Source organism: Perognathus longimembris, chromosome 23 (genome assembly GCF_023159225.1).
Source record: "Perognathus longimembris pacificus isolate PPM17 chromosome 23, ASM2315922v1, whole genome shotgun sequence".
NCBI lineage: Eukaryota > Metazoa > Chordata > Mammalia > Rodentia > Heteromyidae > Perognathus > Perognathus longimembris.
In genome coordinates this window covers 1,338,112-1,361,506 of record NC_063183.1, presented here as the reverse complement: position 1 = coordinate 1,361,506, position 23,395 = coordinate 1,338,112, and the positions used below count along the sequence as shown (strand labels likewise).

Genomic DNA, 23,395 nt, shown 5'->3' with positions numbered 1-23,395 from the left:
GATTACCTATTATTTATTAAGAGAGAAACATCAGGAAATCAAATGACAATGAGCTCTTTTCTCAGTATGCTGTGAAGACTAACATTGTTAGAATATTATATTTACCGTTCACTGCCTCCCTCTCATTTTCTTCCAAGGGAATTTTCTTTACTTTCTGCCAATATATTTATTATATTTTTGTGATGTGAAGCTGCCTTTGACCACATCCATGTTTTGTTCACCAGACTTTGCTTCAAATATTTAAAAGATTGAGTGGATGGGTCACATAGGTTAGAGTCTGAAGCATTTGAGTTTGCAAATCACACTCATAAACCAAGCAGACTGCAGAACAGAGAAGCATGTATTAGCAGATGGAAGGAGTCAAAAGGGCACACATGAATAAGATGAAGATCAGAGGGGCTGGAAATGTGGCTTAGTGGTAGAGTGCTTGCCCAGCAGGCATGACGCCCTGGGTTCAATTCCTCACCCTCACATAAACACAAAAAGCCAGAAGTGGCACTGTGGCTGAAATGGCAGAGTGCTAGCCTTGAGCAAAAAGGAAGCCAGGGACAGTGCCCAGGCCCTGAGTTCAAGACACAGGACTAGCAAAAAAAAAAAAATGATGAAGACCAGAGGCCCTATAGCTTTGGAACAAAAGAAACAGAGAAAGAGGCTGCTGGCTGGAGTCTGTTCTCTTCCAGAAGCTCCCTTGTTCCTTCTACACTTCTTTCCCCTGTGAGACTTCCAATAGCCATAACTCAATAACTCTCCTTTCTTATTGTACTAATAACAACAGGTATCTGATTTTGGCAATCACAAATAGTTCCTTACTAAGTGAGCTTAAGCAACACTCATGAAAGCAATCACTTTGTTTTTTTAAAAAAAAACCAACCCACAAACCTGCTTAATGAGAGGATCAACATTGTGAAAATGGCAATACTGCCAAAGGCTATCTACAAATTCAATGCAATACCATCAATATCCCAACTTCATTCTTTTTTTTTTTTTTTTTTTTGGCCAGTCCTGGGCCTTGGACTCAGGGCCTGAGCACTGTCCCTGGCTTCTTCCCGCTCAAGGCTAGCACTCCGCCACTTGAGCCACAGCGCCGCTTCTGGCCATTTTTCTGTATATGTGGTGCTGGGGAATCGAACCTAGGGCCTCGTATATCCGAGGCAGGCACTCTTGCCACTAGGCTATCTCCCCAGCCCCCCAAACTTCATTCTTTAATCAAATAGAAGTAGTCCAAAAATTCATGTGGAACAATAAAAGACCCCTAAAAGCAAAAACAATCCTTAGCAGGAATAACAGTGCTGGAGGAGTATCAATTCCAAACTTTAAAGTCTACTCTAAAGCCATAATAATATAAACAGCCTGGTACTGGCCCAAGAACAGGCCTGAGGACCAATGGAATAGAACTGAAGATCTAGAAATGAACCTGTAGACTTATGGCCACCTAATCTTTGATAAGGGAGCCAAAAAAAAAACAGGATGAAAGAAACAGTCTCTTTAACAAATGGTGCCAGCAGAATTGGCTAAACACATGTAGAAACTGGAGGTAGATCCTTATAAACCACCCTGCACCAGAACCAATTCCAAATGGATCAAAGACCTTGAGGTAAGAGCAGATACCCTGAAAATATTACAGGAAGGGATAGGAGATATGCTAGGGCTTCTTGGTACAGGTAGAAACTTTCTCAGTAAAGAGCCAGAGACACAACAAATCAAAGAAAGGCTGGATAAATGGGATTGCATTAAACTGCAGAGCTTCTGCATGACAAAGGACATAGCTAGCAAGGAAAATAGAAAGCTTTCAGATCGGGAGAAGATCTTCACTGGCCATAAAACAGACAAGGGCCTCATATCTAAAACGTACTTAGAGCTCAAAAAATTAATCTCCCCCAAAACAAAACCCCAAACAAACAACCACCCCATTAACATATGGGCTACAGAAAGACTTATCTGAAGAGAAAATGAGAAGAGCCAATAAATACATGAATAAATGCTCAACATCTCTGGCCATAAAAGAAATGCAAATCAAAACAAGATTGAGATTTCACCTTACCCCACTCAGAATTGCCATTATCAAGAAATCTAATAAATACTGGCAGGGATGTGGCCAAAGTGAACCCTACTACACTACACTGCTGGTGGAAGTGCAAACTTGTTCAACTACTCTGGAAAGCAGTATGGAGGTTCCTCAGAAGACTCAACATAGAGCTCCCCTATGACCCAGCAATCCCACTCCTGGGCATTTACACAAGTAGTGAGCATAAACAAGGCCATACTAAAGCTACGGGCACAATCATGTTCATTGAAGCATTATTTATCATTGTGACGATATGGAACCAACCCAGATGTCCCTCAGTAGATGAATGGATCAAGAAGATGTGGTATATATAATATATACACAGGGGATATCTATGCCTCCATCAGAAAGAATGACATTGCCCCATTCATAAGGAAATGGAAAGACCTGGAAAAAATTATATTAAGTGAATCCAGACCCAAAGAAGTATAGTTGCATGGTTTGCATCATTTGTAATACTTAGAATATGTTTATGATATTCTTAATAGGGGATCTCAATAGCCCAATTGCTTAGCACATAGGATCATATATACTGTAGCGTATCAACATGAACTCCAAGAATTGGAAACAAGAGGTTCTTTTTATGTCCTATATGTAGTTATTTCTATTTTTTTCTGTTTCAGTTTTCTGTACCCTTTGTCTTGTATATAAGTTTATCCTATCCATGGAAAGGAAAGGAAATCACAGAAACAGCAGGACAAAGGAGGAGCTAATACAACATTGATACTCACTTGACACTATGTTGGAAATGAACTTTACAACTTTGGGGAGAGGGGAGTAGGGAATGGTAAACTGGAAAAAATGAGGGTAACAGTGTCCAAAAAGAAATGTACTCATTACCTCACTTATGTAACTGTAAAACTGTTTAAAACTGGGTTTTACTTTTTCAACATATACTTCATAGGTACATATGAAATCGAATAACAACACTTTTTCAATAGAATTAATGATTATAATAAATTAATAATGGATGTTTAATATAATGATTTATTATGAAGATAGGACTATTAATTTGATCAATATTTCACCCAACAGGTACTATTTTCCAACCCTTGGAAGTACATGTTTTTTAGAAGATTATATGCAGTGATAGATTTATAAACAAACAGTATGCCCGAATAGTTAAAATAGCAATACATATTACTTTTTAGAGCTAACAAAATTTCTTGCCCTGCTTAATTTAAATGTGATTGGCTCACAAACATCACTAACCTGTTCGCAGACAGGCCACATTTGCAAGCCACCACTCTGGGATCTTGGGCAGGATCACAATGACGCGATCTCCCCTTTGCAGGGAGCAGGCTTCTGTAAGTATATTGGCAAATTTTCTCGAGAAAAAACCCAGTTCCTCAAAACTCCATCTCACCTCTTCTCCATTTCCACTTATCCACCAGAAGGCTGGATTGGAAAGGTTCTTTCCAGCCTGCAAAAAGACAAACCAGATATGGACTAGATATGCATGCTAAGGCAAGCACTCTACCGCTAAACCACATTCCCAGCCCTACTTCTGCCTTTTTGATGATTGATTGGAAATCAGACTTTCTTGCTCTGGCTGGCTTAGAGATATGATCCTCAGATATTTGCTTCCTGAGTAGCAAGGATCCCAGATGTGAGCCACCAGCACCTGGCTTCCTACTCATTTTGATCCTTGGAATTGCTTTGTACTCCTTTTTTAAAAAATCATAAACAAAGAATAAATTAGAAAAAAAGAAGCATACATTTATGTACCCCAGACTTTCTTAACCAAACATGAACCCACTGACATTATGGGAGCTTTCCATTGCATAATGTTGTTTTTAGCAACATCCCTTTCTTCTACCTTAGATTCCAGTATGATCTACCCAGCTCATTTGCTTACCCATTCATGGAAACAAAAGTGTTTCCAGGGGCTGGGAATGTGGCCTAGCGGTAGCGTGCTTGCCTAGCATGCATAAAGCCCTGGGTTCAATTCCTTAGCACCAGGAAGCAGAAAAAGCCGAAACGCACTGTGGCTCAAGTGGTAGAGTGCTAGCCTTGAGCAAAAAGAAGCCAGGAACAGTGCTCAGGCCTTGAGTTCAAGCCCCAAGACTGGCCAAAAAAAGTGTTTCCAGATATTGATGAGTATTCTCAGAGCCAAAATCATTGCCAGGCAAGAAGCCAGTTGACTAGCTCTACCTTGTTCCATACCTTTTCTACATTGGTCCACTGGTCCAGGACATCTTTAGCAAAGTTGAAATACTCTGGAATCTCTAATTTGAATTCCTGTTTCATGGACTCATAGTCAGAGAAATTTTGAGGGGTTGCTCTTGTATAATCTTTATGCAAGCACCTCATGGCTCCAGGAATTGCTAGACGCTGAAAACACTTAACACGAAGTAATATCTCCATGGTGACAAGTGCTAACATCAGTTAGTCTCGTTGAATATTTTAACATTCACGATTTCCATGGAAACAATCCTATCTAAAAGACAAACAAAAAAGGTCATTACTTGTTTCTGTCCCCAGAGTAGCCATAACCCAAACAGCCAAGTTTTATTAATATCAATCATCAGTGCCATAGTACCATTTTTAGCACTCACTGTTCTAAATACTATGTTTGGTTTTACATACTCTTTGTCATTACATTCTCAGAATAATCCTGTAAAGTAGGTACTATTATCTGTATTTATTTACTTATTTATGTATTTGAAAAAATGAATACTAAGAGGTATTGATTGGATTTCAACTCAGAGCTCTGAACCCATCCCATTCTCTTAACTTCTGTGCATTATCACCTCATATGTGTTTCTAAAGATATAAAGATCTAGGTTGGGAATGGTAACTCACTATGATCCTACAGCAATATCAGATGCTCAGAGGCAGAGGTGGAGAGGACAGTGATTTAGGCAAAAGTTAGAAAGACCTTGTCTCAGAAGTGGAGCTGTGGCTCAAGTGATAGAGAGCTGGCTTTGAGCAAAAAAGCTTAGAGAAGGCACCCAAGCCCTGAGTCAAGTTCTCTCTCTCTCTCTCTCTCTCTCTCTCTCTCTCTCTCTCTCTCTCTCTCACACACACACACACACACACACACACACACACACAGAGAAATACTTCATCTCACTTCAGTCAATGATCTGGGAATCATGGTGTGAACAGGAAGTTGCAGGTAAAAGGATCACAAACTGGAGTCTACAGTAGTGGTCTGAATCTAGCCCTGGGCAAAATCATACCCTAGTTGAAAAATAACTAAATCAGACGAGGGTGGGGATTAAGAAATCATAATAGAGGTTTAAAAAAAGAGAGAGAAGCTGCTAGAGTACCTGCTGAGCAAGTAGGAGGCTCTGAATTAAAATACGAACAAAGACAAAAATCTGAGTCACTGAGTTAATCTCTTATGCAAAGAACTAAAGCTTTCTGATCTAATGTATTTCACTTTTAGATTTCAAAAGTGGTGTGGAAATGCTAAGGAGGATTTTTTCACAGTCGATAATCTACAGATGAAGAAACTGGGGAGTACCCAGTGCCAATTAGTTATGAAAGCACTGTCAGAGTTTAGAGTCTGTTTCATTTGTAGGCTGCAGTTCCCATGCTCCAATAGGAACCCACACTACAACCAAGTTCAGGCTTGTAGGTATAATATAGGGCTTTAACCTTTAGGGTGTTTATGGGCGAGGCCTCCTGGGTCACCTAGCCCTCTCTACTTCTGTGGGAAATCATTTGATCACAGTATCATTTACTTGGTTGAGACTAATAAAATAAAGTTTATGAGTACTTAAGGTTCTCTCTAAACGCTTTTTATAATTTTCCTACAATTAAATATAAACTACTCTCAAAATCATTAAATCATATTTTTAACTACGATTTGAGTTGTGTGGTATATAAGACAGACTAGCTATGTGGAAACATTTCTGTATTGATGAAATGCCCAAACAATGCACAATAGCAGATATCAACTAAAATTACCCAAAATGACCTGGGATTTGGGCATCATGATGTCACACTGAATGCACTGGGGATCTAGATACTTGTTCTGACCCTCCCACTTGAGTCTTGAGTCTTCTGAAACCATCCAGTTTGAGCATCTTTATTTTTCACCTGCAAAGAAAATGAGCCCCAAAGAGGACACCAACTGGCTTTTGTCTGTACTATAAGAGCTAGAATGAGAACTCTGGTTTTTGGATATCCATTTGAATTATTTTACTTCAGGGCTGGGGATATGGCCTAGTAGCAAGAGTGCTTGCCCTGTATACATGAGGCCCTGGGTTCAATTCCCCAGCACCACATAGAAAATGGCCAGAAGTGGCACTGTGACTCAAGTGGCAGAGTGCTAGCCTTGAGCAAAAAGAAGCCAGGGACAGTGCTAAGGCCCTGAGTCCAAGCCCCCCCCCCAAAAAAAAAAAAGAATTATTTTACTTCAAGAGCATTTTATTAGAGCAGTGATTTTTCGGTCCTTTCCATATGCTTCATTCACAGGAAAGCATTTTATAAAATTTCTGCTTTTTGTAAAATAAGAATTTATCTGGTGTTTAGCAGGATGCTGGTGGCTCATGTTTATAGTTTCAGATAATCAGGAGACTGAGACTGAGGACCTCAGTCCAAAGCCATCTTAGACAGAAAAGTGTGTGAAACTCTTAATCTCCAATCAACCAGCGAAAAGCCAGAAGAGGAAGTGTGGCTCAAGCAGTAGACCATGACCTTTGAGTGAATAAAACAAGTGAAAGCATGAGGCCCTGAGTTCAAACCCCAGGACTGGGGGGAAAAAAAGTGGAACTATCCAGATTTAGACCACTTAAATCCTAGACACTATATTCTTTTAAATTTCCTCAGATGGAGAATTATTTATCTAATGGCTATGAGCTATGAGCCAGTAGCATCAACATTACTTGCAAACTTGTTGGAAATTCATAATCTCAGAGCTTTACCTAGACCTATTAAATTAGTATATTTTAACAAGATTAGCAAACATTATTGTCTTATTCAATAGATATAGATCTTAGTTTCACAGCTCATGAACCTTACTTGAATTATTAACCACTCTGAACTTCAATTTCACATTTTACCTTTAGGGAAACTAATAGTATTGAACCTCTATAGGAGAGTCATCCCCAAAGACTAAATGTGATAATATATGTACTGATGAATGTTTTCTGCAAAGGGAAAGCTAGAAATAGTGTCTGTTGCAAATAGTCAACTCTGCCACAGACACTGATAATACATGTGTAAACAAGCATGGGTAAGTTCTTCCAAAAACCTTATTTAAGGATGCTAAATCTTGAATTCCATGTAATTTTCATGTGTCATGAACTAGTCTGCTTTTTTGTTACTACTATTTAAAAATATGAAAGCCATTCTTAGTTCACAAGCTATACAAAACAGGCAGTAGACTGGAGTTAGCCCATTGGCTATAGTTTTCTGACTGTAAACTCTATGAGGGCAGAGGCCTAGTCTGTCATATTCATGCTCCTAGCTCTAGGTCTCACAACAGGTACTTAAGAAGTATTTGTTGAATGAAAAGTGCATTTTTTTTTCAGACAGGAAAACTTTAGAAAATAGCTTACTTCCACAGCTCAGGACTCTAGTCAATCAAAGATGCCTCTGCTTTATCCAGCATGTGAATGCCTGCACTGTTTGTATATAGCAGTTTAAATTGACTTAAATAAGATTTAAATTAAAATTTTGTTGGTTGCACTAGCTTTATTTATTTATTTGTTACCGAGGCTTGAACTCAGAGCCTGAATGCTGTTCCTGAGCTTTGTTCTTTTTTTTTTTTTCTCAAGGCTAGTGCTCTATCACTTGAGCCATTTCTGGCTTTTTTGGTACTTACTTGGAGATGACAGTCTCAGTGACTTCCTGCCCTCATTGGCTCCAAACCATGATCCCCAGATCTCAGTCTCCTGAGTAGCTAGGATTACAGGCATGAGCCATCAGCTCTTGGTACAGTAGCTACATTTTAAGTGCTTAAAAGCCATATATGTCCTATGGCTACTGTGAATTAGTCAGTACAGACATAAAACATATCTATAGTCACAAAAAATTCTTTTGGACAGTGCTGACCTATATTGTTAATAACTCACAATTGAACTCATTTGAATCATTAGAGTAAAGGAAAATCAAGGGAGAGAATTTCCCGAGATGAGATTTTTTTTTTCCTAAAGGTTTAGTAAAATGTTATCTATCACTATTGTCTTGGCCAAAGTTTGGGAGGGAACAGTGTTAGAAGAAAACTCAGGCTATAAGAAGACGAGTCTGCTGTTTCGAATAGAAAGAAATAACTCTGGAGCCAGTTTTCCTGGGGTTAAACCTCAAGTCTTCAAATGTAATTCTGTTTGTCATGAAGAAGCAGGTAGAACAAAAACTAGAGGGCTCTGCTATTTGTAGGCAAGTTTTACAGCCCAATTGGCTGCAATTTGTCCTAACAGAATTAGCATCAGATTTCTTTCAATTTTGACTTTTTTTTTCTTGAAGGTACTGGAAGGATTGTAGAAATAATCAACACTTGTCTCTGTTTCTAATGCCCTCAAATGGTTCTGAAACTATTTTTTTTAAAGTTCACATAAAAATCTGCTTCCCATTCCCAGTTTGGAAGCTTCTTCACTCCCATCTCCCAGGAAACCATTATTATTCTTTCTATGCATTGTGAGGGGGGATTTGAGTTCAGGACTTAGGATCTATCCCCAAGCCTTTTTTGTGCAAGGATTGCACTCTGCCACTTGAGCCACAACTCCAATTTTTTTTGTGCATAATTGGAGATAAGAGTCTCAGGGACTTTGCTGCGAGGGCTGGCTTTGAATCCTAATCCTCAGATCTCAACCTCCTAAGTAGCTAGGATTACAGGCATGAGCCACCAGTGCCTGGCTCTCTGCACCTTTTTATAGTTGTTTTATATGCATTCAAACAAATATGATAACAAATTCTTATTTCTGTAATACTTTTATGCAACAGGTAACCTATAATACATCGTATTCTTCCCACTGAAAAAATTTTAGCAGTATTTCTTGAGATCTTGTTATATTAGTACATTGAGCTTTTCAGTGTGTGTGTGTGTGTGTGTGTGTGTGTGTGTGTGTGTGTGTGTATGTGTGTGTATGTTGGGGTTTTTAATTTTTTGGCAGTGCTGATGTTTCAACCTCAAGGCTTTGCACTTACCTAATAGGTACTCTACCACTTGAACCACACTGCTAGCCCCTTTTGTTGTTAGTATATATTTTTTAAATAGGATCTTGAATTTATGTCCAAGATGGCTTAGAAAATGATTCTCCTATTTATACATCTTGAGTAGCTGGACAAGTGTATTATCACCTTGCCCAGCCTTTTAATAATTGAGATGAGGTCTGGTGAACTTTTCTTTTAGCCTGAGCTGTCTCAAACTATGATCCTCCCAATATATACCTCCCAAGTCTAGTATTTGAGCCAGCTAGGCCCAGATTTTTTTTAAGCTACACTGCAGTCTAATAAAGAGCTTCAACATAATTTCTTTAACTCGGTTTCTAATTGATAATCACTTAAACTGCTTGTATCATTTGACCATATAGATGAAAGTTTGAAAGTATTTTCTTGAAAAATACCCTGACTCTTTTTTGCAACACAAATAGCATTTTGAAATTGGTAAGAAATATTATAAAGCTTTTCTTATTCAAGTAAGAGGCACTAATTTGAACTAGTTAATACAAATACTTTGGGGCACTGCACTTTATTCTTTGTACGTTGGCATGGTTGTTTGTTTATTTAACAAATATTGATTCAGTGGTAACCATGAAATGTTTCAAGCATAGAAGAACTATGGAAAAACTAATTAGACAAGGTTCTACCTGCTGTCATGGAAAGAAACAGATAAGCAAGGCCAAAAAATGTGTGGTGTTGAGGAATTGAACCAGGGCTTCATGTATATGAGGCAAGCACTTTTACCACTAGGCCATATGCCCAGCCCTTAGATATTTGTTGAATACTTACTAGAGGATAGACCTATATTAAATGTTGAAAATACAGCTGCGAACAAGACATAGTTTTGTTCCCTAGAAGCTTATAAACTATAAATCATATGCAAATATTTTCACTGGGGATAAGTATACTGCACTCAACTTGCTGATATTGTATAGAATTAGACTTTAGTATGATTTCATCCTTATCCTTCATACACATTCCAAGTCCTTTAAACATCAAAAAGAAATGACCTGTTATTTGGAGCATAAAATGAACTTTTTTTTTTACTTTGTTCTACCAAAGAAAAAATATTAGCCTCTCCCTAACCAAAACCACAACATTGTTTTTTTTTTCTCCAACAAAGCTTAGTTCCTGCCTTTTCAATGCCATCAGCATTTTATAACTTCTACTTCTCAGGTTTGTAAAATGGTTCATAGATAAATGAAGATGAAACCTTCCCAGGATGAGTCTGGTTTTTGGATTTTGTTGTTGGGGCTTGAACTCAAGACCTGGGCACTGTCGTTGAGCATTTTTTTGCTCAAGGCTAGCACTCTACCACATCCCCACTTCTGGCTTTTATTTGGGGGAGGGGTGTAGCTTATTAAAGACAAAAGTCTCACAGACTTTCCTGCCAAAGCTGGTTTTTTTTTTTTTTTTTTTGGCCAGTCCTGGGCCTTGGACTCAGGGCCTGAGCACTGTCCCTGGCTTCTTCCCGCTCAAGGCTAGCACTCTGCCACTTGAGCCACAGCGCCGCTTCTGGCCGTTTTCTGTATACGTGGTGCTGGGGAATCGAACCTAGGGCCTCGTGTATCCGAGGCAGGCACTCTTGCCACTAGGCTATATCCCCAGCCCCCAAAGCTGGTTTTGAACCACAATTCTCATATCTCAGCCTCTCGAGTAGCTTGGATTGTAAGCATGAGCCACCTGCATCAGACTAGATTTTTATACTGAGACACAGAAATATTGCTAAGGAAAACATTTCTAAGAAAGTGCCACTGGCTGACTGGGTACCTTGACTTGAAACACAAGCAATATATCCATTGGAGCAACAGTCTCCTACATTTTTTGTTGTTGAACTCAAGGCCTGAGCACTGTCCCTGGTTTCTTTTTGTTCAAGGCTAGCACAGCACCACTTCCAGCTTTTTCTATATATATGGTGCTGAGGAATCGAACCCAGGCTTCATGTATACAAGGCGAGCACTTTACCACTAGGCCATATTCCCAGCCCCCAGTCTCCTACATTTTTATAAACCCCCTTTTCCTAGGTAGCTCTAGTAATAACAGAGAGTTGGCCTGTGTACCTTCAAAGCAAAGCAAGTTGCCTACTGTTCTTCCCAACCCCAACAAATCACCACCCTTATATACAACTCTTAGAACTACCTTTTGTCGCCCAAGGAAAAAACAGTTGCCTTCAGCTTGTTTTCTTAAGTTTTTGCACCTGTTAGTTTTCCAAATCTTTCTAGAAGTAGTATGCATACTTTCTAGATAATGCAGACGATGAGATTTCTATCTGCTACTGGGCTGGGTGGAGCTAAGCAGACAATTTAGCTGTTACTCAGAATCCCTTAATTTTTCTAAAACATTTTATCAAGTAAATACATGCAGTAAGATTCATTGTATTCATAAACTGACATATTGAAACACCCTTGTAACAAATATTTAAAGATAATAAAAACAAATTGAATCAAAACTGTAAAAAGTAAGCACATGTACATCGTCTTCTTTCTTTCCCTTCCTTCCTTCCTTCCTTCCTTCCTTCTTTCCTTCCTTCCTTCCTTCCTTCCTTCCTTCCTTTCTTTCTTTCTGCCAGTCCTAGGCCTTGAACTCAGGGCGTGGGCACTATCTCTGAGCTTCTTTTCTTAAGAATAGCACCAAAGATGTACATATTTTTAAGCATCAAATGGCAGCAAAAGATTTAATATGAGAACTAAACTTGTATGTTCACTATCTGTTGTGTCTGCTCCCTCCTGATTACTTACTAAATGCTATATCACATAACATAAGAAATTCTGAAATAACTTGGGCTGCCCATAATTTCAATGTGGTGTGTGTGTGTGTGTCTCTGTGTGTGTGTGTGTGTGTGTGTGTGTGTGTTGAACTCAGAGCCTGGGCACTTTCCCTGAGCTTTTTTTGCTCAAGGCTAGAGCTCTACCACTTAAGCCACAGCTCCCTACCCAGCTTTTTGGGGGGGAGGGGGACCCCTAATTGGAGATAAAAGTCTCACAGACTTTCCTGCCTAGGCTAGCTTTGAATAACAATCCTCATATTTCAGCCTCCTAAGTAGCTACAATCTTAAGGATGAGCTGCTTGTCCCTGGCTGTGAAATCATTTTGTTCACATTAGTTTTCAGTTAGCATGCATTGATAGCAGGAGGGAATCTCACTGGGACAATTCTAAAATGCATAGTGTTCTTTGAACAAGTTCACCCCCTACATTATATGCGTATAGCATCCTCCCCATCTTATTTGTTGGTTCTGTTTGCTTGTTATCTTTCAACAACAACAATAATAAATCTGTACCAGTGCAGCAAATCTTAGAAGGAAAGAAGATGAAATACTCACTAAAGTTACAGCTTCTGACAACCGGAGGTGATGGCAGACCTGTGTCCTTCAAATAGTCCTGGAACTTGTTTACTCATTTCTGCTTTAGTCTTTGTAGCCGTCCAAAGCAGTCTGACATTAAGAGTAAGTCCCTTTTCCTGACTGGTGGAGGTATTCTGGAGGGAGGAGCTGGAACTCCTGGCCAAGTTTACACAATCATTACCAACCCTTCCTAACAAGTAACGACTAGGCTTTGGGACGTATTTTTACCTCAAGCATTCAGCATGCTGAGAATACAAATTTTTTTGTAAGAGAGAAAATGTCCAAAGAGTTACTGAAATGATAAGTCCTGTGAATAGGCAGAGGAAGTCCTAAAAAGGAGGAAAGAAGAAATGAAAGAAGGCATAGCACTCTACCACTTGAGTCAAGGCTCCACTTCTGATTTAAAAAATATATATATATTGTAAAGGTGATGAACAGAGGGGTTAAAGTTACAAAAGTAAGGTAACGAGTACATTTACTTTTGAACACTGTTACCCCATGCCTCATTTTCTCCAGCTTGCCACTACTCCCCCCACACCTCCCCCTACCCCCCACCCCCGCAAGTTATAAAGTTCATTTCCAACATAGTGTCAAGTGAGTGTCAATGCTGCATTAGCTCATCCTTTGTCCTGCTGTTTCTATAATTTCCTTTCCCTTCCACAGATCAGAAAAGTTTATATACAAAACAAAGGGTACAGGAAATTAAAACAGAAAGAAAAAAATAGAAATAGCTGCATACAAGACATCAAAAGAACCTCTTGTTTCCAATTCTTGGAGTTCATTTTACATGTCAGTATATATGTTCCTATGCACTTAGCAATTGGGCTGTTATCCCTTGTTCAGAATATCATAAACATATTCTAGGCATTACAAATGATGCAAACTATGCAACTATTTCTTTGGGTCTGGCTTCACTTAATATAATTTTTTCCAGGTCTTTCCATTTCCTTATGAATGGAGCAATGCCATTCTTTCTGATGGAGGCATAGATACCACATCTTCTTGATCCATTCATCTACTGAGGGGCATCTGGGTTGGTTCCATATCTTCACAATGATAAATAATGCTGCAATGAACATAATTGTGCCCGTAGCTTTAGTATGGCCTTGTTTATGCTCTCTTGTGTAAATGCCCAGGAGTGGGATTGCTAGGTCATAGGGGAGCTCTATGTTGAGTCTTCTGAGGAACCTCCATACTACTTTCCAGAGTAGTTGAACAAGTTTGCACTCCCACCAGCAGTGTAGTAGGGTTCCCTTTGGCCAAATCCCTGCCAGTATCTGTTGTTATTAGATTTCTTGATAATGGCAATTCTGAGTGGGGTAAGGTCAAATCTCAATCTTGTTTTGATTTGTGTTTCTTTTATGGCCAGAGATGTTGAGCATTTATTCATGTATTTATTGGCTCTTCTCATTTTCTCTTCAGATAAGTCTCCCTGTAGCCCATATGTTAATGGGGTGGTTGTTTGTTTGGGGATTTGTTTTGGGGGAGATTAATTTTTTGAGCTCTAAGTACATTTTAGATATGAGGCCCTTGTCTGTTGTATGGATTCCACTTTCAGAGTTTTTTTGTTTAATTTTTTTTATCAACAATTCAGCCTCCAGTTGACACTCCTAGTAGCCAATATAAAGAAACCAGGGTTTCTTTTTTTAGACTTTTCTCCATAACCATACACTTTTTTTTTTAATTTTATTTATTAATTAAACACAAATTTTTGACAAGGTGTTGTGCAAAAAGGGTACAGTTACATAGTAGGGCAGTGTGTACATTTCTTGTGATATCTTACACCCTGTTTTTCTTTCCCTTCCCTAGGTCAGGTAGACATATATACAATACACAATGTACCAAGAACATATACAGTAGCCATGTGGCCTACGCCCAAGAAAATTTGCCTAGGGCTTTAAATGTAATGTCGACATTAGAATATATATCGACAATAGTCTTATATGAACGTACATGCATAGCTTTTGAGCTAATGTATTCCACTGAGAGGTCAATTTTTTTTTTTTTTTTTTTTTTTTTTGCCAGTCCTGGGCCTTGGACTCAGGGCCTGAGCACTGTCCCTGGCTTCTTCCCGCTCAAGGCTAGCACTCTGCCACGTGAGCCACAGCGCCGCTTCTGGCCGTTTTTTCTGTATATGTGGTGCTGGGGAATCAAACCTAGGGCCTCGTGTATCCGAGGCAGGCACTCTTGCCACTAGGCTATATCCCCAGCCCCTGAGAGGTCAATTTTTGACCTTTATATGTTGAGTAGTTGTTTGGTTTTAGTTACATAATATTGGGACGCTGACCCAATCCTGTGGGAAATACCATTTGACAAGCAGTTTTTGGTTTCACAGACCTGGTCTCTACTGTCTCTCCATCACCCCATCTTAACAGTCATATATCAGGGAGATCATGCCCCTTTGTTTTCTGTGTTCTAGACTTGCATGACCATACACTTTTAAGCATACGTTGTTTATTTTTTTTTCAAATTTTTATTATCAAACTGATGTACAGAGAGGTTACAGTTTCATACCTTAGGCATTGGATACATTTCTTGTACTATTTGTTACATCGTCCCTCATTCCCCCTCCTCCTCCCCCTTTCCCTTTCCCCCCATGAGGTGTTCAGTTCACTTACACCAAAAGCATACATTGTTTATAACTACTAACCAAAACAGAATGTGGAGATAGAAGGAAAGTACCTCAATACAATAAAGACATTGTGAGCCCACAGCTAACATCATAATGGGGAAGAGCTAGATGCCTTTCCTATAATATCAAGAACCAGTCAAGCATTCATCATTCATATATTTCCTGCTGTAGGGATTTATCAAACTGTAGCTCTGTTTGGAAGGAAGCAAAACTCCATGGCAGCTCTTTTTTCATGACTCTCAGGTGGCTGACTGCCCTCCTTCTACTCTTCTGTTCCCACCTTGCCCTTTGGATCTTTTGGCTATCATAGTGCAGGAGAGGTAAGAGACATTCCAATAGCATAGTAAAGCATTAGGCAGCAAGGATAATATTTCACTTTCGGAGTTTTTGGTAATTTACTGGAGAGAAATGTCTCACAGACTTTCTGCCCTGGCTGGCTTCGAACTGCATTCCTCATATATCAGCCTCCTGAGAAGCTAGGATTACAGGCACGAGCCACTGATGCCCAGCAAAGATTGTTTTTTAAGATCTCACAAAGGCAGTATATTCAGACATGGGAAAATTAGGCATAGATAGTTTAAGCAATTCACTCAAAATTCATAGACTAGTAAGTGGAGGGTCATGAATTGATACAGTAGTCTGGATTCAGAAAAAGAGTATGGTATAGTCATTTGCTGAATATTCATAATACTGAGCACTTTCCACATAGTGTTTTAATATTCATACTAAAATTCACTCTATCTTAATATATAAAATAATTATGTGTGGAAATTACAATAGTTTTCCCTACACAGAAGAGAATGAAATCAAAGCTTAAGAAAAGTAGGCAATAAAATCAGTATGGAAGTTACCTCCAACTCTCTCATTTTTTATCCACTCCTTATCTCACAAAGGTATTGTGAAATGAAAACAAACAAACCAAAAAAAAAAAAAACAAAAACGTTGAGGGGTGGGGTTGGACTGATCTAGATCTCAGCAACTTAATTGTTTCTTTGGCGGTGGTCAGGACTAAACATAAGCACCATTGGTTGTTCCTGAGGAGGCCTAGAAATCTTCAGTGTTCCTTGGTAGGAAACTGAGTCATGAGTGTTATGAAAGACCAAGCAGGCAGAAGGAAAGAAGGCAGAGACCTCAGCAAATCAGAACAGACTTTCATAAACATGGGGACAGAGGGAGGGCGAGAACACTGAGCAGGTTGAGGGAGACAAAGTGGTGGGGGGGGAGGGAGCTGAAGGTTTTCATGCTTTCCAAGACGAGACTCTTCTTCAGAAATTCTTTGTACAGTCTGGCTGGGGGGGGTTATTGCTCTAACTGTCCTCTTTACAGCATCATCAGTCCGGTCGATCCAGTTTCCCAGTGAGAGTATCCTCCTGAGGGCAGCAGTCATGCTCTTCCTGATAAGGCTTGTCCTGCCTTTCAGACAAGCCAGGTATAAGGTTTTCCTGAGAATCAGGAGGGCCCCCTGCCCCCCCCCCCCCCCGCCCGAGGGCGGCCAACGGGCATGGAGTGATGAGAACAAAATGATTCCCATCCCACCTCAGCTCATGCTAAGCTACAATGCAAGCTAAGGTATACTAACTAGCCCCTGTGTGTTCTCAAACTCACTGCTGTGTTCCAGCCTTGAGCCTCTCTCTCTGAATCCTCCATTTGGTGAGGTATCCAAATATAAGAGTTTTCCTTCACATTTGCTAAAATAGCACTCCTCATTTTTTTCTCCCTTTTGACCCATTTTAACTTTATATGTGTGTGGGTTTAACTCAGGGTATGGGAGCTGTCCCTGTGCTTTCTTGCTCAAGGATAGCACTCTACCACTTGGACCATGGCTCCACTTCTGGTTTTTCAGTGGTTTCACACAGATAGGAGTCTCAGGGACTTTCCTGCCTGGGCCTGGAAGCTTCTTGCTTCCATCCTCAGAACTCAGCCTCCTGAGTAGATCTGATTAAAGGTGTGAGCCACTGGCACCTGGCCCATTTTAACTTTTTTATACCTCTTATCACTATCTTTGAAAGGAAGAACTTTGTTCTATTTGCTGATGTATCATTTCCTATTATGGCTGCTGCTGCTAAGTATTCATTAAATATTTGTTGGGCATATGAATAAATAACTTAATTATAGATAATTAAAATCTCTACTCAGCTTCACTGAAATTAAGATTTTACTTTGCATTCTAGAGGTTTTTGGTTGATAGCTTGTAAATCCAAAAAATAAGCCTAAATAACTTAGTTTTATGTCTTAACTCCATTTAGCATAGGTTCCTGCTTAACCTTGCTTATTTTTTTTTTGCTTCATACATAGCTAGTAACTTGTCTGCTCTCTTTATAGAAAACCACAGTGCCCAGAAACTTTGTCTCCAAACGATGCCTTGATTAGCAAGCCAAGTACATACCCCATAATCTGTCAAAGGAACCAACAACTGCCCATTCCACACTCCCACTCATATTCTCACATCCCTTTCAAAAGCCCTTTACAACTCACTCCAGTCACCCCACAATGCCAATACTGCCTACGGTGTCTTGTCAGTAGGGTACACTGAAGGATTGATTCCTGCCTTATTCCCAAGGTCAAGCAAGACAACAAGCTTGATCATATGCCTGCTTAATCCAGGCTGGGCCAAGGACACCACCCTTGGTTCCCAAGGGACAATAGCCCCTCACCCCACGTGGAGCATTCCACTGGAGGGCTGGTCAAAGACATCACCCTGGGATCATCACCCATTTTCTGTTTTCTATTTCCTTGTTAAGCCTATATAAGCCCACCCCAAAACCCAATAAGCAGCACAACCTCCAAACCTGTGGGAAAGTCTGTGCCCCTTGCCGTTCCTCCATAAACAGTCCTCGTCTGTTAAGGATAGAATCCAGCCTATTCCTTTTCTGTTCTCCTCCATTTTTCTAACATACACTATACTGAATACATTATAAGAGCAAAATTCATTGCCTTATTCCAAATATTACAGGGAAAGCATTCAGCCTGTCAGAGTTAGGTCTACCACTAGATGTAGATTTTGTTGTAGATGCTCTTTAGAGATGAAAGTTGACGAATTTTCTGAAAGTTTATCATGGATATTGAATTTTAGCACTTTTTTCTGCATCAATTAATAAAGTGTGATGTTTCTTTATCATGTTAATAATATGATTATATTGACTAATTTTTTAATACTGAACCAGCTTTGCTTCACTGGAACAAAACCTGCTTGGTACTGGTATATTACTCATTACATATGTTGCTGAATTTCATACTTTCTGTCCCTTTTCCATTATTTCCTGAAGTGACTTTTTTTTTTTTTGCCAGTCAGGGGCTTGAACTCAGGGCCTGAGCACTGTCCCTGGCTTCTTTTTGCTCAAGGCTAGCAATCTGCCACTTGAGCCACAGCGCCACTTCTGGCCGTTTTCTATATATGTGGTGCTGGGGAATCGAACCCAGGGCTTCATGTATACGAGGCAAGCACTCTTGCCACTAGGCCATATTCCCAGCCCTTCTGGCTTTTTCTATATATGTGGTGCTGAGGAATTGAACCCAGGGCTTCATGTATACAAGAAGAGCACTCTACCACTAGGCCATATTCCCAGCCCCTGGAGTGATTTTTTTTTTTTTTTTTTTGGCCAGTCCTGGGCCTTGGACTCAGGGCCTGAGCACTGTCCCTGGCTTCTTCTTGGTCAAGGCTAGCACTCTGCCACTTGAGCCATAGCGCCACTTCTGGCCATTTTCTGTATATGTGGTGCTGGGGAATCGAACCCAGGGCCTCATGTATACGAGGCAAGCTCTCTCGCCACTAGGCCATATCCCCAGCCCTCTGGAGTGATTTTTATACCCTGAAAATACTATGCTATAGTCCTTCAGGTCTCCACAGTTCTTTTAGTTTTATTTTTTTAACATCTTAGTTTCTGTCTATTGTTCAGACTTGGAACCTTCTTTTATCTCCTAATGCAATTGTTTTTAATTTTAAAAAGTTTCCATTCTGATATTGAGCCTATTACTAGAGATAGGAAAAAAAAAAACTTTCTATTTTTATAGACCACGCACCACAGCACTTCTGATACTAGACACACGGAGTCATTTTTCCCCTCTCACCAAAGCAGTTCTCTGTCTTATGCTTGGGTTCAATTCTATGCTAACTACCTGGATAATGTCAGGTCCCACAGGTGAAGGATTCAGTCCCTTACAATTTCAGCATACATCAGATGCCAACGGCAAGGCTTAGGTTGTGACCTGTATTTCAGGGAGTCTGGATGTAAGTTGGAGTTCCTATAACCCTCTCCTTGGGTTTCATTAATTTCTTAGAATGGCTCACAGGACAAAAGTAAATACTTTACTTACATCCATCCAATATTACAAAGGATATTGTGAAGGCTACAAATGGAGGGCCAAATGAAAGAGAGGCATGGACTGAGGTTTGGGTTAAGTGTTTTAGTAGTTCCCCACCCTCATCAGTGCTACATATTCTAGAAGCATCTGTCTGCCAAGGGCTCAGAAACTCCCAAACTTTTGGGGTTTAAATGGAGACTTTATTATGCAAATATAATAGATTAAATCAGTCAGATCAATCAACCCATACCTCATCTCTCCTCAGGATTGGAAGGGTTAGACTGAAAGTTCCTACTTTCCTCTAGCCTGTCACCACCAGCCATCTCCTTAACTTACAAAAATCACTCATCACCTAAATGATTACAAAAGTTTTGGGAACTGTGTGCAGGAAAGAGAAATTAAAATCTTGTATATACATATATTCACAGTATCACACACATTCTCTGAGATTTTGCTTCATTAAAAAAAAAAATTAGTGCTGGGAGTATGGCCTACTGGTAGAGTGAGTGCTTCCTTAGCATGCCTGAAGCCCAGGGTTTGATTCCACAACACCACGTAAACAGAGAAGGCCAGAAGTGGCACTGTATATCAAGTGGTAGAGTGCTAACCTTGAGTGAAAGAAACTCAGGAACAGTGCCCAGGCCCTGAGTTCAAGCTACTGGACTGGCAAAAACAAACAAGTAAATAAATATTTAATTCTAGAATTTCTATTTGGTTCATTTTAATGTTGTCTATTTCTTTGCAGCGACTTTTTTTTTTTTTTTTTTTGGCCAGTCCTGGGCCTTGGACTCAGGGCCTGAGCACTGTCCCTGGCTTCTTTTTGCTCAAGGCTAGCACTCTGCCACTTGAGCCACAGCGCCACTTCTGGCCATTTTCTGTATATGTGGTGCTGGGGAATCGAACCCAGGGCCTCATGTATATGAGGCAGGCACTCTTGCCACTAGGCCATATCCCCAGCCCCTGCAGCGACTTTTTTAAAATAAATTTTTATTGTCAAACTGATATACAGAGCAGTTACAGTTTCATACATTAGGCATTGGATACATTTCTTGTACTGTTTTTAACCTCCTCCCTCATTCCCCGCTCCCCCCTCCCCCTTTCCCTTTCCCCCCATGAGTTGTTCAGTAGATTTACACTAAACAGTTTTGCAAGTATTGCTTTTGTAATCTTTGTTTTTTTTACCCTGTGTCTCTCGATTTTGGTATTCCCTTTCACTTTCCTAGTTCTAATATCTGTATACATGGTTTCCAATGTACTCAGATAAGATACAGAGATAGTGCAGGTACAACCACAGGAAGGGGATACAAGAGGATCATCAATAATAGAAGCTACGGTTTCACATCGCATGTTGAAAGTAATTACAACAGTGATATAACAGTTGTTTCCATAACATGGAGTTCATTTCACTTAGCATCCTCTTATGTGTTCATAAGGGTATAGCTATTGGGCTCTTGTGATCCTCTGCTGTGACTAGCCTAAACCTGTGCTAATTATTCCCTATGAGGGAGACCATAGAGTCCATGTTTCTTTGGGTCTGGCTCACTTCATTTAGTATAACTTTTTCCAAGTCCTTCCATTTCCTTACAAATGGGGCAATGTCATTCTTTCTGATAGAGGCAGAAAATTCCATTGGGTATATGTACCACATTTTCCTGATCCATTTGTCTACTGAGGGGCATCTGGGTTGGTTCCAAATTCTAGCTATGACAAATTGTGCTGTGATGAACATTGTTGTGCTGGTGGCTTTAATGTGTTCTTGTTTGTGGTCTTTTGGGTAAATGCCCAAAAGTGGGGCTGCTGGGTCATAGGGGAGCTCTATGTTTAGCCTTCTGAGGAATCTCCATAGCGCTTTCCAGAGTGGCTGAACCAGTTTACATTCCCACCAACAATGAAGTAGGGTTCCCTTTGGGCCACATCCCCTCCAACAATTGTTATTGTTAGTTTTCTTGATATAGGACATTCTTACTGGGGTGAGTTGGAATCTCAATGTTGTTTTGATTTGCATTTCTTTTATGGCCAGTGATGTAGAGCACTTTTTCATATGTCTCTTGGCCATTCTCATTTCCTCATCAGAGAAGTCTCTTTTTAAGTCTTTAGCCCACTTTTTGAGGGGGCTATTGGTTCTTTGCGGTTTTGTTTTGGACGAATGTAATTTTTTAGTTCTGCATATATTTTAGATATGAGGCCTTTGTCCGTTGTATGGCTGGTAAAGATCTTTTCCCAATCTGTGGGCTTTCTGTTTATCTTATAAGTTATGTCCTTTGCCCTGTAGAATGCAGTGACTTTTTGTTTCACAAGTATTTGTAATTGCATTAAAACCTTTTAATAGTAGCTTCAAAATGTTAGATAATTCTGTTATCTTTGTTATGTTGATGTCAGGTTTTGTTGACTGTGTCTTTATTCAGTTTGCAGTCTTTCTGGTTTTTGGAGTACAAAATAAGTTTCAATTGAAATGTGGACATTTTTCTATTGTGTAATAAGATCGTGGAAATTTCACATTTTCGCATATTATTGTTGGTGGGACCAACAACTGCCTCTCCTTCTTGTATTTATGTCTTATCTTGTATTTATGTCTCCCTCTTGTATTGTTCCCACAATACCTCCTGCTCCTTACCAAAAACCCTTAAATTAAAATCTTACTCCAATCTAAACAAACATGTAAATCTATGTTCTCTGCTTTCACTAATATCTGAGTTGGGGTAACTCCTTGTTATTATAGGAGAGGAATGAGAGTTTGGGCTCCCCATTTGGTCTCTGTTCACACTGGCCTTTCCCCTACTTGGCTTCTGATACCATCTCCTAGGACACCACAGTTTTAAATGAGAGTAAAACTGCTTCTCAGTTTACCTTTGCAGATCTAGCTTAGGATAGGTAAAACCATGAATTTTTTTTGTATGTTGTATGATTCAAGTAGATATTGTCTGTTTTCAGCCTTTGGCTAAAAAGAAAAGCCTTTTGTTAGAGCTTCCATTATCTTTACCCATTAGTGTTTCTAGTTTGCTGGCTTCTACAACTCTAAGATAAAAAGGCAAAAAGAGGGCCTCGGGAACTCATACCACCTTCTGAGTCTGTAACAAGTCTGTCTTCTTTTCTCTGCCTTTCAGAGGGGATGTGAACTCAGGGCCTTGTGCTTGCTAGGCATGCACATTACCAGGAGACATGCCTCTAGTCTTTCTTGCTTTAATTATTTTTAAATAGTGTCTCATAATTATGCTCAGGCCAACCTGGACCGTATTCATGCTGAATGCTCATAAATATTATTCTTTTTTAATATTTTATTGACATTATAAAGATGATATACAAAAGGGGTTACAGTTACATAAGTCAGGTAAAGAGTACATTTCTTTTTGGACAATATCATCCCTTCCTTCACTCCCTCTCAATTTTTCCCTCCCATCCCCAACCACAAGTTGTATAGTTCATTTTCAACACAATATCTAGTGTCTAGTGTGTACCACTGCTGTTTCTGTTCATTCTTTGCCCCTCCATTATTCTTTGCCCCATATTATTCTTGTAAGGTTCACCAAAATGAAACTGCCACATGGTTCAGGCAGAAAAGAGTTGAGGCGGAGAGCAAACTGCTGGCCTGCATGAGATGGAGGTGCACAGAGGAGAGAAAAAGAGAAAAAGGGGAGGGGACTCGTTTTGAGCCAGATTATATAGGGAAAGGTGGAAGGGGAACCACAGCAGATGCAGAAATGATCTCAGAGCCTGGGATCCTTTGCTGGCCCACAGTCAGGTGATTGACAGGTGATTACTGGTTTCAGGCAGATGAAGAGGAAGGGGGGGCTGTTCTCCCTGCCCCCCACCCCCAGACCTAACAATTCTATGTGCTTTCCACATAGCTGAGATGACAGGTGTAACCCACTTTGCCCAATTATTTATTGATTGAGTTGATATCCCTGAAACTTTTTGCTCAAGCTAGCCTCAAACTTCAAT

At 39.9% G+C, this 23,395-nt stretch overlaps 1 protein-coding gene across 2 annotated transcripts in view; it reads right to left on the bottom strand.

Moving 5' to 3' along the window:
* Positions 1-12,620, bottom strand: part of Acsm3 (acyl-CoA synthetase medium chain family member 3) — a 39,965-nt gene extending 27,345 nt beyond the window's left edge. Inside the window, exons 1-3 of one of the 2 annotated variants that reach the window (XM_048331896.1) lie at positions 12,502-12,620; positions 4,232-4,505; positions 3,278-3,488 (exon numbers count right to left, since the gene is read on the bottom strand). In XM_048331896.1, coding sequence (XP_048187853.1) covers positions 3,278-3,488; positions 4,232-4,450 — 430 coding nt within the window. In that variant the 5' untranslated portion in view covers positions 4,451-4,505; positions 12,502-12,620. Of the gene's footprint in view, positions 1-3,277; positions 3,489-4,231; positions 4,506-5,983; positions 6,085-12,501 lie in introns of those variants that run through there. The other variant, XM_048331897.1, reaches the window with a different exon arrangement.
* Between the last annotated feature and the right edge of the window lie 10,775 nt (positions 12,621-23,395).